This window comes from Sciurus vulgaris (assembly GCF_902686455.1).
Source record: "Sciurus vulgaris genome assembly, chromosome: 1".
In the NCBI taxonomy this organism is placed as follows: domain Eukaryota; kingdom Metazoa; phylum Chordata; class Mammalia; order Rodentia; family Sciuridae; genus Sciurus; species Sciurus vulgaris.
In genome coordinates, this window is record NC_136461.1 from 79,036,374 (window position 1) to 79,052,106 (window position 15,733).

Genomic DNA, 15,733 nt, shown 5'->3' on the forward strand with positions numbered 1-15,733 from the left:
GTGAGATCATTCGTCCTTTGGTTTTTTGAGATTGGCTTATCTCACTTAGCATGATATTCTCCAATTTCATCCATTTGCCTGCAAATGCCATAATTTTATCATTCTTTATGGCTGAGTAATATTCCATTGCATATATATACCACAGTTTCTTTATCCATTCATCAATTGAAGGACATCTAGGTTGGTTCCACAATCTGGCTATTGTGAATTGAGCAGCTATGAACATTGATGTGGCTGTATCTCTGTAGTATGCTGATTTTAAGTCCTTTGGCTATAGGCCAAGGCGTGGGATAGCTGGGTCAAATGGTGGTTCCATTCCAAGCTTTCTGAGGAATCTCCATACTGCTTTCCATAGTGGCTTCACTAATTTGCAACCCTACCAGCAATGTATGAGTGGACCTTTTTCCCCACATCCTCGCCAACACCTGTTGTTGCTTGTATTCTTGATAATTGCCATTCTAATTGGGGTGAGATGGAATCTTAGGGTGGTTTTGATTTGCATTTCTCTTATTACTAAAGATGGTGAACATTTTTTCATATATCTGTTGATTGCTTGTAGATTTTCTTCTGTGAAGTGTCTGTTCATTTCCTTAGCCCATTTGTTGATTGGATTATTTGTATTCTTGGTGTAGAGTTTTTTGCGTTCTTCATATATTCTGGAAATTAGTGCTCTATCTGAACTATGAGTGGCAAAGATTTTCTCCCACTCTGTAGGCTCTTTCTTCACATTACTGATAGTTTCCTTTGCTAAGAGAAAGCTTTTTAGTTTGAATCTATCCCAGTTGTTGATTCTTGCTTTTATTTCTTGTGCTATGGGAATCCTGTTAAGGAAGTCTGATCCTAAGCCGACATGTTGAAGATTTGGACCTACTTTTTCTTCTATAAGATGAAGGGTTCTCTGGTCTGATTCCGAGGTCCTTAATCCATTTTGAGTTGAGTTTTGTGCAGGGTGAGAGATAGGGGTTTAATTTCATTCTGTTGCATGTGGATTTCCAGTTTTCCCAACATGATCAGGTGTTTTGACAACAGCATTTTGAGAAACATACCTCTAACATTAGGTTAAGGTTGACTAATACCTTGTATCTTCTCTGACATCTAATGACTTGATCCTCATCTCCAACTATGTCTCAAGAAGATACAAAGTTGTAAGAATAACAAACCAAAAGTTCTAAAACTTGCCTGTTTGACATTTCTCTTTGGAATTTGCTCTTTGACTGTTGGAGAGGTAGCTTACTTCCTCTGGTACTTGAAATCAAAGTGTTTCCAGATTCTATATAAAGAGATAACAGTTTCAAATAAAATGCCAGTAAAGGGCTGAAAGAAGTTTTTTACAAGTTCTACAAGAGAGTTCTCCAACAGATATGACCTGATTAGTAAAGAGATGCCTAATTCTTTTCAATAATCAAATTTAATTTTCATAAAGTAAGGGCATAAAGATGAAGAAGTAAAATTATAAAACATAAAAGTTAACTTATTAGTTACTATAAAAAGGGGCTGGGGATATAGCTCAGTTGGTAGAGTGCTATGCCTACGATGCACAAGGCCCTGGGTTCAATTCCCAGCACCACAGGGAGGAAAAAGTTACTATAAAAAGGTCCTCAAACCACCACTATTTATTTATCCATTTTTTAGATTCAGGTAAATGATCAAGTTGAGATTCATTCAGTATTTTCAGTGGTCTCTATGTGATCATAAAAGTGCTTTGCATATGGACAAAAATGACATTTACTGATTTTCCCAGTGATAAGTCTATGCCCTCATAGGATTAGGCTACATCAAAAGATCGTACACATTGCCTATTAACTTGCAGAACACAGTGACATTTAATTTTGATAAAGAGACTCTTAACTGTCAAGTGATAGAGGAAATGATATATAATGATCCAATATCACAAAAATTTTCCAGGCCTATTTTGTGAAGTTGGTCAAATCCTGATCTTTCTGAGAAAAGCGTTTACTTTTTAAGGAAATTCTTAGGATCTTTAAAAAGACATTTCCACTGCTAACTGCTTCTCTTAGAAATATTGTTTTTTAAAGAGCATACAGTGGTATTTTAAAAAGCAAAAAACTATAATTTTAGGAGTAAGAGTCTGCACTGAGAAGGCTGAGGGACTGATTTCCTTCTGTCAGCCCTTATGGGCAAGATTATCTCCATTTGTTATCTTGTCAGACACTTGACACGATTTTCAATTTCTATTTCAATGAAATAGAGTAACTTTGCCTATAAGTCAAAGGACTATGTCTCATTATTTTGGGTTTGTATATGATTTAAATATAATTGCCAATACAGAGAAATGAATCCTTTCTTATGTATTTATTTATATCTGAAGTCAATATTTTGACTAGAAATAAAGCTTTTTTTTGGCAAGCAAATACTTTCAAAAATGGAACATTTTTGTCCTTCACAAAAATTAGCAAACCATGTGTGATCTTAGAGTGGACAACAGGATAGTCTGTGTTATAAGGAAAAATTCAATCAACAATCTGAATTCGAATAGGGTCTTTAATGAGGGGCAACAAAATAGGAAAAAGTTCATTTGTTCTATCACCATTGTGAAATAACCTTGACCTCTGTTCTTAGTGGGTTGGTGGCAAAATGCTTTTTATGGAAGGGTCACATTTTTAGTTTTGCTAAAAATTATGATATTACTGAATCAAATCTAATTAAATAAGCACACATAAAAAGGTGAGGAAAATTACTCCCTGGAGTTAAAATGAAAAATATTCAAAGAATTGCTAATGAAATTACTTCATGCTAAAATACATGTTTACCTGATATCTTTGCGTTCTCAGTATTCTCAGTATCAACTGAAAAGCTAGTAACTTCTATTAAGTTTTCATCATCAAAATCATCCCAAACTTCATTTCTCAATTCAAAGTTCACATTCAAAACTTCTGAAAATGGAGAATTACTTTTATTTGTATCTATCAGATTTTGGTTTCCAGATATATTAAGATTTCTGTTGAACACCACTGTTTGAGGGACTTTCTCATTTGAAGTTGTAGAATAGTTCCATCTAAAAAAATCTGTTATGTGTATATATAAAAGAGTATAGTTACTTTTAAAACCATAAACATGATTTTATATTGATACATCAAACACATCTTTCAATTATTAAGCAGAGTTCTTGAGCAGCAGTTTTCAAAAGCATTGTGTCAAGCACTGTTGAATGTTATGTTCAGTCAGTTCTATTGATTGTATTACATGTACTGAGTGTTGCACTGTATTTTTCATTGGATTTTAAAAGACAGAATTAATTTTTTGTTTTAAGTCCTAGATAAAAATAATTCTACTCTGATTGGCCTCCACCTCTTATCCTTACAAGTTAATTTTGAATATTGTTATTGACTATAATTATCCAAAATATTTATTTTTCTGTTGCTAAAAAATCCTCAGTGTTTTCACTGTTTATAACCTGGGTTTAGAAACTGACTACCTGTGTAAAAATTCTACTTTTTTATTTGTATGACTTTACAGAAGTAATTCAAATTCCCTGAGCCTAGTTTTCTCCTCTGCAAAAGGAAGGTGCAAAATAGGTGCTATTTCAAAAAGTTATTATGGAAACTAAATCCCTTTACTTGAACAGTTTTACATAGAAGTGTACTAATATATGTTTAATAACTGCCTCTCTGAAGTGTATTCACGTGCATATATACATACGTTTAACAAAAAATTTTAGGATGTATATTATACAATTTAAAATAATATTATATACAGTATGCCTAACTGTAAATTCTATATAATTATTTGATTCTTGTTAAATGTTTCTTCTATCTGTAGCCAACCAATGGTTGCAATTGACAAGTAAGGACAGTTCTCATATGAATGTAGCTTGATATTTTTGTTGACTTTAGCAAGATAAAAGTAAAACAAAGACATATGTTGGGACTTTACTCAATCATCATTGACTTAAGTAACGTCTTTGCTGAATTAAACAGTAGTTTTCAAATACTAAAAAAATATTTCCTTAATTTTTTGTGTTATATTCAATGTAATGACTCTATAATACACTGTCAAGTTTAATCTTCACTATTGTCTCTTAAACCTAAACAATAAACAAAACAATAAACCAAATCCTGATAGGCAGTGTTTGTTGAGTCCCACAGTAAAACTTTTCTCACCATAAATGATTTTAAGCTACTGTGACACTACTGATGAGAAGTTGGGAAGAAACGTACAGTAGCACTCCACTATACAGTATTGACATCATATATATAAACAGCCTCAAGAATACAGATAATAGTAAAATGTAATAGAATAATTAGGAAGTGATAAATTTTGAGAATTTTTTACTTTGTTTTTAACAATTTATTTAATTGAAATTTTATATAATTAAAATCGCAATAATGACCGAAAGATTCCAATCACTTTTCATAAACAAATACAAGCTTGTGCCAGTATACCACTGAGTCATTTTACATTAATTATCCCCCATCCTCAGTCAGGAACAGTTTGCATGCCTATAATACCAGAGACTTGAGAGGCTGAGACAGAAGGATCACAAATTTGAGGCCAGCCTGGGCAATTTAATAAGACTCTGTTTCAAAACAGAAAAGAAAAGATGGGAATGTAGCTCAATGATAGTGGTGCACCACTAGGTTCAATCCCTAGTGCCATAAGTAAATAAATAATAAATAATAAATAAATAATCTCTGCCCTCTTCTTCATCTATTCAAATCCTACTTTATTCTTCAACTGTACCTACAATTACAGTTCACATTACTCTACTTTTGTGTGTTAATACATATACACAATGTACTAAAAATGGAAGTAGATACAAAGTACAATGAGAAGGTAGAGGAAAGAGCAATGGGAGTCAAAAAGACTCCTCAAGGTGAAAACAAATGAAACAACAGCACTAGGACTCTAAGCTTGATAGGGCTGTGATTGTGAAGAAAGGCAAGATATTCTGTGAAGGGACAACAGCATGTAAAAGACATAGCAGGATGAGAGACCAAAGAAGATGGGAACTATGAGTTTTCAGGATTTCTGTAGTACACAGCAGAAGGCAGATCCAATTGAGACTGCACAGGGAGGTAAATGCCAGGTTGTGTCGAAGCTTATTTGTCACATTAAGGAGACATGAAGATGTTTTAGCAACAGGTTTACTTAAGCTACCTGTTTGATCACTCAGAATGGTTATACATTAGAGGATAATAAGACAAGAAGTAGAGAGGAAAGTAAGAAAGTTATTGAAATAAATGAGAAACATGAATGCCTCAGCTAGATTATTAATAAAAAGGATAGAGAGGAAAGAATAGATATGAGAAAAGTGTAGGAGGCAAAATAATTAGGATTTGGTGATCAGTTGTACATGGGATGAGATATTTTGGACAATTTTTTTATGCCTTTAGCAGCTTAAATAAGAAGAGGGTTAATTTACTAGACTAAGGAAAAAAGAGAACAGAGTGAAGCAAAGAGAAGACAGAAAGAAGAAGGATTGGGGGTGCTGATGTGTTAACTTTTAGGCAGACATCTCCAGGAAGGTGATTATACAGATGGAGTTAGAAAGATCTAGATGGGAGATATAGATTAAAAAATCATCAGAATATAGTTAAGTGATTGAAGACACAGGCTTAGGTGATGGTGGTCTAGAAGTTTTGAAGTGAGACATGAGAGAAATAAAAAAACAACAAAAAACTCTTTTTACATCAACGGGAAGAAAAACTTAATCCAAGAAATAGGAGAAAAATAAATAGAATGATTTAATTGAAACCAAAGGAGAAACTTGTGAAAGGAAGGAAAGACCAGAAAATCAAAAGTGTCAGATACTACAGAAGGCCAGGCATAGTGGCCCACATCTGTAATGCCAGCACTACGGAGGTTGAAGTAGAAGGATCATTTAAGCTCAGGAGTTTGAGACAAGCCTGGAACACAGAAAAATTTGTTTCAAAACAAAACAAAAAAAATGACTGAGGTCCAAAAGAGCAGAAGTTGAAAAAAGTTCACTAAATTCAGCACTTAGGAGGTCATTAAATGACCAAAGCCATTTCAAAGTAATGATAGAACCCAAATTTTAATGAATGAAGCATGGTAAGGCTGTAAGAAAATAAGCATGCTAAGAGTAAAATGCTCTTTCAGGAAATTTTGTTTGGATGAAAAAGCAAGAGATAGAGGTTATAGAGACTCTAGAATTCTGCTTTTGTCTGGCATGCTTTCCTTTTGTTTCATAAAAGTACCTCTCTTCCTTTGGATAACAAGCCTCCACCATTCCATGTGATCCTGGGAAGGTTATCTCATTCAAGGTAGCCTGCTTTCCCTGAGGCCACAGAGATAGAATGATACCACCCTCCACCAGGCCATGGGGATTAATTAAAGATGAACACTGGACTCAAAGGAAGATAGTCAAGATGAACGCTGGTCTGAGTTCAAAACTAACAGGGAAGACTAATTTTTTTCTACTGAAGCTGTTAACCTGGGAAGATGTAAGATAGGGATTACCTGCCATGTGAGAAAGTTCATTTAACAAATAAAGTCAATCAGTAATCAAGCATAACTAAAAGACTGAGAGAAAGCCAGAGGCATGATGAGAACATTGAAGTGCTTCCATCCAGCCAAGATTAAAGCCAAATACATGCTTGGACTTCTCAGTCTACATGAGATAATCAGTTACCTTTTTGTGTGTTTAACTCACTTTAAATAGAATTTTTGTCACTCTCAAAAAGGTCATGACAAGCTAGATGGAGACACAGAGCTGAAGAAGAAAGAAATTTAAGCTTATGTATATGTTAAAGGGAAAAAAAGACAATAGAGGAGGGAGAATGAAAATACAGAAATTAGAGGAGAGGATTAACTGGTCTCCTGAAGTCCCAGAGAGGGCAGCATTGGATAAAATTAAGAAAATATGGAAGAAATGGACAAATTTCTGGACACATACAACCTACCAAAACAGAACCAAGAGGATATAATTATAAAAACCTAAACAGATTAATAACAAGTAACAAAATTGAAAAAATAATAAAAAGTCTCCCACAAAAGAAAAGTCTGCACATGGATGGGTTCACTGCTAAATTTTACCAGACTTTTAAAGAAGAACTAACATCAATGTTTCTCAAACTAGTCCACAAAGCAGAAAGGGAAGGAACCTTTCTAAATGCTTTCTTTGAAGTCAGTATTACCCTGCTACCAAAACCTGCTGAGTATACAACAACAGCAAAATAAAATTGTAGACCCAAATCCCTGAATAAGCAGAGATGCACAAATCTTCAACAAAATACTTCCAAATCAAATTCAATAACACATTAAAAAGATCATAAACCATGATCAAGCTGGGATGCAAGGATGGCTCAAGATATATAAATTAAAAAATGTAACACAACAAAGTCAAAGATTAAAAATCACACGATCATATCAACAGATGTAGAAAAAGTCTTGATAAAATTCAATATTCCTTTATGATAAAATCCCTGAATAACTTAGGTATAGAAGAATCATACCTTAACATAATAAAGGCTACTATGACAAACCCATACCCACATCCACATCCTACTTAATAGGAAAAAAACTGAAAGCATTTCCTCTAAGATCAGGAACGTGTGAAGGGCATCCACTCTCACCACTCTATAGTACTAGAAATTCTACCCAGGGCAATGAGGCAAGAGAAAAATAGAAGGCATGCAAATAGGAAAGGATGAATTCAAATTATCCCTCTTTGTAAATAATAGGATTCTATATACAGAAATTACTTAGGACTCCATCAAAAGACTTTTAGAACTAATAAATTCAGTAAGGTAGCAGGATATAAAAGCAACATACAAAATCAGTAACTTTATTATACACCAGTAATGAACTCTCTGAGAAAGAAATGAGGACAGCAATCACATTCACAATAGCCACTAAAAAATAAAGTATCAGGAGTAAACCCAACTAAGGGTATGAAATAAACCTAAGTAAGGATGAAAACTGCAAAACACTGAAGAAAGAAACTGAAGACAGCACTAGAAGGTAGAAAGACCTCCCATGTTCATGGGTTGGGGAAATTAATGTTAAAATGGCCATACTACCCAAAATGACCTGTAGATTCAATGTAATCCCAATTGCAATACCAATGACATTTTTCACAGAACTAGAAAAAAATCCTGAAATTCATATGGAAACACAAAAGACCCTGAATAGCCAAATCAATCCTGAAAGAAAGCAATACTGAAGGCATCACAATATCCAATTTCAAAACATACTATAGAGCAATAGTAACAAAAATAGCATGGTATTGGCATAAACCAAACCTATAGATAATGGAATAGATAGAAGGCCCAGAAATAAATTCATGCATCTTCATCAACTGACTCCTTACAAAGGTGTCAAAAACAAGCATTGGAAGAAGGACAGTCTCTTCAACAAGCTGGGAAAACTGGATATTCACATGTAGAAGATTGAAATTTGATGCCTATTTCTCACCCTGAACAAACAACAACTCAAAATGGATCAAAGACCTTAATGAAAGACCCAAATCTTTGAAACTACTAGAAGAAAACACAGGAGAAACACTTCAAAGTATTGGCATAAGCAATGATTTCCTCCCATAGCCCAGGAAACAAAAGGAAGAATTGCCAAATGGGAGTACATCAAATTAAAAAGTTTCTGCCCAGCAAAGAAAACTAAATGGTGAAGGGAAAACCTACCTAATGGGAGAGAATCTTTGCCAGTCATTCATCTGACAGAGGATTAATATTCAGAATATAAAAAGAACTAAAAAAATTAACAAAAGTCAAATAATCTAATTAATAAATGGGCAATTAAGCTGACTAGACACTTCACAAAAGAAGAAATACAATAGCCAGTATATGAAATAAAATTAAAATATTTCATATATATATGAAAAAATATTTAATATCTGTGGCCACTAGGTAAATATAAATCACAACGACATTGAGATTCCACCATAACCCAGAATAGCTATTATCAAAAACAAAAACAAACAAAAATAATAATAAACAAGAAATAACAAATGTTTGTGAGGTTGTGGAGACAAAGGAATCCTTATCTACTATTGGTAGGAAACATAAATTAGTTCAGTCTTTATGGAAAATAGTGTGACAGTTCTGCAAAAAAACTAAAAATGGAGCCACCATATGATCCAGCTACACCGTTACTGGGTATATACATCTGAAGGAAATGAAGTCAGCATACAAAAGAGATTACTGCACACCTATGTTTATTTTGCCACTTTTTAGAATAGTACAGGTATAAAATCAGCCTGGGTACCACCTATCAACAGATGAATGGATAAATAAAATATGACATACACACACACACACACGTACACACATATACACATATTGATAGACAGATCATGGACTATTATTCAGCTATAAAAAAGAATGAATGTTGCCATTTGCAGAAAGATGGATGGAACTGTAAGATGTAATGTTAAGCAAAGTAAGCCAGCCCACATAAAGAAAAGTAATAATATGTTTTCTCTCATATGAGGAAACTAAAAAAAGAGATGACCTGAAAGTAAAAGAGGTGGGTAGTAGGGTGGGATTACATAGGAGAAGGGAGAGTAGACATGATCAAACTGTGATAAATGCATGGATGGAAATGCCTCAGTGAAACCCATTAATTTGTACAATTAATTTGTTGAGAATTATAATAAAAGATTATAGGAGGGGAAATAAACCTTAAATAGAAGAAAAAAATAAATCATCTTTCAAGACAAACAGAGGATTAAGGATAGGTTTAGAGACAGGAAATAAATAGAGTGAGGGTTGAATGGGATGGTGGAAAGCTGAAACAGTTCATACACTATAGGTTCAATTTTCCATTCTCCACTGATAACTAGAAGTCAATTTAATTTTCTAGAAATGGCACTGGACTGGGAATCAAAAAATATGGAATATATTTCTGGTCTTGCCATTAATTAGCTATGTGATTTTGGGCAAATCATTTAATCTCTCAGAATCTTGGCTTCTTTCGCTATAAAATGAGAAATTGCACAAAGGTCCCTTCTAATTTAAATTTTATGATTCAACACTGATTCTCATATAATTTTTAACACTTTTTTCTTCTCTTCTTCTGAAATTGGAATACAGATAGTAAAAATTGCCATGTTTTTCTTAAAATACTCTCAAAAGTAGTATTTTAATATTTTGAAATGTTTTGCCAATAAAGAACAACGTAGGAAAAGTATAATAAACATGCTCAATTACTACTCTTAATAATACCAAATACTATGCTAAGAGCTTTAATTCTAAAATCTCTAAAATGTACTCAGATGAGGGAATTGAGACACAGTAGTTAAATATGCTATATGGGGCCACAGTAAATGGCAGAACTAGAACTTGGACCTAGATAGACTGTTTCCAGATTCTGTGAGCTTAACTGCTATACTATATGACTCCTTCTTTAAAAAAAAAGAAAAAAAAAAAAAAAAAAAAGGAAAAGAAAAAATGAAAAGTGGCCCACTCAGTAAAACAGGAAAATGGTTATGACTGGGGGTTAAAGTATCTAGATGGAACTTTCATATCATGATACAAATTTGATTTGGGATGGTGGTGGGAAAGAAATAATAAACCTATATAAATATAACATGAAAGTAAGTAGAGGGGCTGGACGTGGTAGCATACACCTGTAATCCCCGTGGCTCAGGAGATGGAGGCAACCTAGCAAGGCCCTAAGCAACTTGGTGAGACTCTGTCTCAAAGTTAAAAAAATAATAATAAAAAAATGGCTGAGAACAGAATGAGACAAACATCATTACCCTATGTACATGTATGATTACACAAATGATATGACTCTACTTCATGTATAACCAGAGAAACAAGTTGTACCCCATTTGTTTATAATGAAATCAAAATAAATAAATTATAAAAAAAAATGGCTGAGGATATGGCTCAGTGGTAAAGTACCCCTGGGTTCAATCCCAAGTACCAAAAAAGAAAAAAAAAAAAAAGAAAGAAAGTAGAGGGGAAGATGAAATAAACTGCAGAGAATAGAGTGGTAAATACAGGAAGAAGTAAATCAGAGCCATAGGCTGAAGGAAGATAATAAGAGGGCTGAAAATTTTAAATCTCCTATCCATTTTCTAATAATACTCTGGCTCTGAATAAGTTGAATAAATGTTGTGATTAGGGAATGTTTGATTAGGGAACTTCCTTGATCTCATATTGGCCTAATTGCCACCATGACATAAGAGATGGGTAGTTCCAGTCTTTGCCTCCCTAAGGTGTTTTCCATGCTACACAAGCACTCTATCACTGAGCTACATCTTTAGGCCCACTAAGATATTATGACTAAAGAAAGTATAAAGTGACAGAAACAAAAAAAAAGAGTGAGAACAGAAGTCAATGTTAAACATGAAATTATTTTCAGAAAACACCAATCTTACCATTTCATTTACATTAACATACAGTCACTTGAACAAGCAACTCATTGGCTAGGATTATTTCTCATGCATTTTAATAGTTTGAATATTAATAGCACAATCAAAGGAAATAATGTGCCTCATAGCAGGATGCTATGAAACCAGGCATAGTGTTGAAGAATTTATATGCATTATCTTATATTATCATAGAAACTATAAGAATCATAGGTTAAGAACTGAAGAGGTATTAATGGTTCACCCATTTCAGTCTGGTTATTTAAAAAATACCAGAAAGGTCCAAAGAGGTTAAGTAATTTCCCCAAGGTCACACCTATTTTATAAAAATGGACTATTTTATAAAGTTACTTTAAATAATTCTAAAGATAGATGAAAGTAATAATTCAGCACTTTAATCCTATATTTACCCCAAAATCCCTTATTTTCTCAGATTTTTCTCAGATTATCGTAAAATTAAATTAATCAACACCATATATGGAATATATATATATGCATATATATATAAAATATATACATGTGTTACATATACAAAATTAAATCCATGACTATCTGAATTAACAAACTCAAGAGCTTAAAGTTGGTTCAAAGACCCAAGAGAAAAAGGATGCACAGTTAAAATTCAGTAATTTAAGTGTTGGCTTTTCAATAACATTACTTGCCAATCTGAAGTAATGACAAATCATATTCCCTCTCAAGTCAGTATCAACAGTAATTTACTTTTGTCTTGATATTCAGATGGCTCTTGTTGAAATTTCCCATGAATTTCATGTTGGTCACATTGCTCCATTACAGGCACTTCAGGTATGTTCAAATATTCTGATCTTCATAAAGGTAGAAAAAACAATAAAAATGTGAAAGTAAATATTAAAAAGAACCTAGCCTTAATAACTAGTTTTTCAAAACAATGAAAAAAACAAAACAAAAAAAAAACCAAAAAAACCCCATGGCTTATCAACTCAATACTTCAATGATAAAATATACCCAAACTAGGTAGCAAAGGGTAAAAACAGAAGTTTAATGGAAGAGACCAACATTTACCCATCTTTACACACCCCCAATAGATATTGTTATCATTGTACAATCTTTAAAAATTTATTGCTAATGCTACTTACAGTTAGATAACAAAAATTGACATCTCTAGAAGTAGTTCTGGGATTTAGTATTCTGATTGGGTTAGTTCCTGTTCTGTATTGGTTGTTGAATAAATTTAGTGTTATCCCTGGATCTAGAATGTCCTTATCTGAATGGAAAATTACTTGTGCTATTGGTTTCTAGGCATCATGATATAAGAACACTGAATTATCACCTGAGGTCTTTGGCTTACTAACTGGGAATATGAAGTTTGAATTTTTTTCATCAATAAAAAGAGATTAAAAATACCTTATTTTATAAGCCAGGTTGTTGTTAAGGCAAGAGAAATAATGAACAAAAGTGAAATTTTAAAATTTTAAGGTATTTTATAAATCTGAGGTATTATTAATATGGGATGAGCACCTGAGTAGAAAGATTAGACTTTATATACCAATATGGTTTCTCTTTTTAAAGCACAGTATATTTCTGTCACTTAAGTTTAGAAGGCAAAGAACCTGAGGGGATGATATATAGAACTGGTAGTTTCCTTAGAAAGAGACAATTCAATGAACATTAAAGTATTCTGTAACTGTAGAGTTCTAAATAGAGTATGAAAGATAATGGAACCCTTACGATATTATCGCTTCATTATGGAACTAAATGATTACTGTAATTTACTATGAACTGTAACCAGTGACCACCTTCTCCTGAATAAGCAGTTATCTGGAGGAGAAGAGAGTTTAAGATGAATATTTTATCTTAGATATTAACATTATATTTGTACCTTGATAAACTAGGAAGGGAAGGTTTGGGAGTAAAACCAAACTCTTTAAAGTCCACACTTTGAGATTTATTCATCTGTACCTATAATGAAAAATAATTATGAGTTCAACTATCAGTTTTACATGAAAACCTTTCAACAAATGAGTCAAATAGCACATCACAGTCATATCTGGTACATAAAGTTCAGAAATCAATGAACTAAGAATAACTCAGGTGAGTGATCTTAAATGTTGCTATCTTCATAGTTCTTTAATAGGCCTTCTCTTTTTACTCTTCATGTTCTCAAAACTCGATTTAGTCAACTAATGATGTCAACTATCATTTTCTTGTGATTGACTCTCAAATCTGTTTCTAGCTTAACTCTCCTGATTTTTCAGTTATATAAAACTGTGTGCAGGACATTTATACTACACATTTTTGTAGACCTCTAAATTTGGTTATTTCCAAAATTGAATTTATCCTTCTCTATTCCCCCAAACTTGCTTTTCCTTTACTGTTCCTATCCTAGTGAGTCCTAACTTTTCTCCCAGTTGCTCAAGTCAGAAATCTGGGCATCATTTTTAACTACTTCCTTCAACCTTACTCCTCAGGACCAATGAAGTACCAAGGTAGTCCATCCCATCTCTGAAAAAATATTTTAAACCCCATCAATTCTCTCCATTGCTACTGGCACTACCACAGTTTAGGTCATTATTTTGCTTGAAATATGGCAAAAACAAACTAATGAGTCCCTACTTTTTTATCCTCTAATTCCTTCTCTACCTTGCAGCCAGCATGATCTTTATGAAATGTAATTCAGGTCATTTCACTGATTAAAACCCTTCAGGGTCTTACCAATACTTTCAGAATGAAATATAAATCCCTAAAGTAGTGAAAAGGCCTGAATGATTTGGTTTTTACTTACCTCTTCAGCCTCATCTCTCTCTACTCTACTTGTAACTGAATTCTAGACATATTGTATTATTTCAGTTCCTTTAAAGATCTCTCTCTTCCCCACCCTCACCTTGAGAATTTTTCTGTCCCTCCCATTGACCATTCTGGTCTCCTATACCTCCATACTTGGCTTATTTTGGGGGTCTGAATCACATCTACTAAGAGTCCTTTCCTGGTCCATCAAATGAGGATTCAGAATACTTTTTAAAAAATCTAAACTGAAGCATTTTTTTAAATAAAAATTTTTACTTGTTCTTTTTAGATATACATGACAGTAGAGTATATTTTGACATATTATACATACATGGATTATAACTTATTCTAACTTGGATCCCATTTTTGCAGTTGTACACAATGTGAAGTTTCCTGGTAGTGTATACATATATGAACATAGGCAAAGTTATGTCCGATTCATTCTTCTGTCTTTCCTATTTCCATCACCCTTCCCTTCCCTTCATTCCCCTTTTAAACTGAAGCATTTTTATACTTCTGTCATAGAAGCACTCATCGCACTATATTGAAAAGGCCTGTTTACTTATTTGTATCTTTTATTTAACTATAAATTCTATGAGGACTGGAAATAAAACTGTCTTATTTATCATGTACTTTAGCCCTGGGAATATTCTTGATATTCAATGAATATGGAAGGAAAAGAGGAAGAGAGGAAGGGAAAGGGAGAGGAAGAGGGGGAGAAGGGAGGGGAAGGAAAACATGAAATAAAAAATTATTTTCTCAAAGAAGATGGTGACTATTTCCTACTTCATTCCTCTCTGTTTCCTGACATTCTTCTTGTTTAGACTCATGCCTTAAAATACTTATTCTTTCTAAGAGCCCTAGAAAAGGGCTTTTCTAGGATATAACTTAGGCTTAAGAATAGTCACTTAATGACTAGCCTATTAACCACTAGACTCTCATTTATTTATCACTTGGAAGGAAGGCTCTTGCTTAGTACTTTTCTAGGTTCAAGAATCCAAATTAGCTGGGGTTGTGGCTTAGTAGTAGAGTGCTTGCCTAGCATGCATGAGGTCCTGGGTTTGATCCTCAGCACCACATAAAAATAAAATAAAGGCCTTGTGTCAACCTACAACTAAAAAAAAAAAGAATCCAAATCGACTTCAGAATTTCCAACCCAATACAGCACAGAAGGAGCAAGGATTCCTGCTCACCCAGGGACATACTGCAGATGTGCTCCTGGGGAACACATCCAGCTGTTTTCTTGGGGATGGGTGCAGTGGTGCAGGCCTGTAATCACAGTGACTTGAAAGGCTGAGACAGGAAGATTGCAAGTGTGAGGCCAGGCTTGGCAAATTAGTGAGACCCTGTCTCAAAATAAAAATAAAAAAGACTGGGGGTGTTGCTCAATGGTAGAGTGCCCCTGATTTCAACTCCCCAGTACAGAGGAGGAGGAGCAAGAAAAGGCAAGAATGTCTAGTTCAACTGTTGCTGAACTAAGACAAGCTCATTTTCTTTCTTGTTTAAAAAAAAAAAAAAAAAGGAAAAGAAAAAATGAAAAAAAGCTAATGAGAAAGAAGCTGTATAAATACATTCTAAAAGTAGGTTTACAGATTGACTATAAATAATGGGCATATTTCTAGTTAAGTCCACAAGTAATTCTAAAGCACACTG

General features: G+C 33.6%; 1 protein-coding gene across 1 annotated transcript in view; it reads right to left on the reverse strand.

Moving 5' to 3' along the window:
- The window catches only part of HFM1 (helicase for meiosis 1), a 105,370-nt gene that overhangs the window by 4,729 nt on the left and 84,908 nt on the right, over positions 1 to 15,733 (reverse strand). The window contains 4 exon segments of the mRNA XM_079152637.1: positions 1,180 to 1,270; positions 2,772 to 2,894; positions 12,038 to 12,141; positions 13,176 to 13,255. Coding sequence (XP_079008763.1) covers positions 1,180 to 1,270; positions 2,772 to 2,894; positions 12,038 to 12,141; positions 13,176 to 13,255 — 398 coding nt within the window.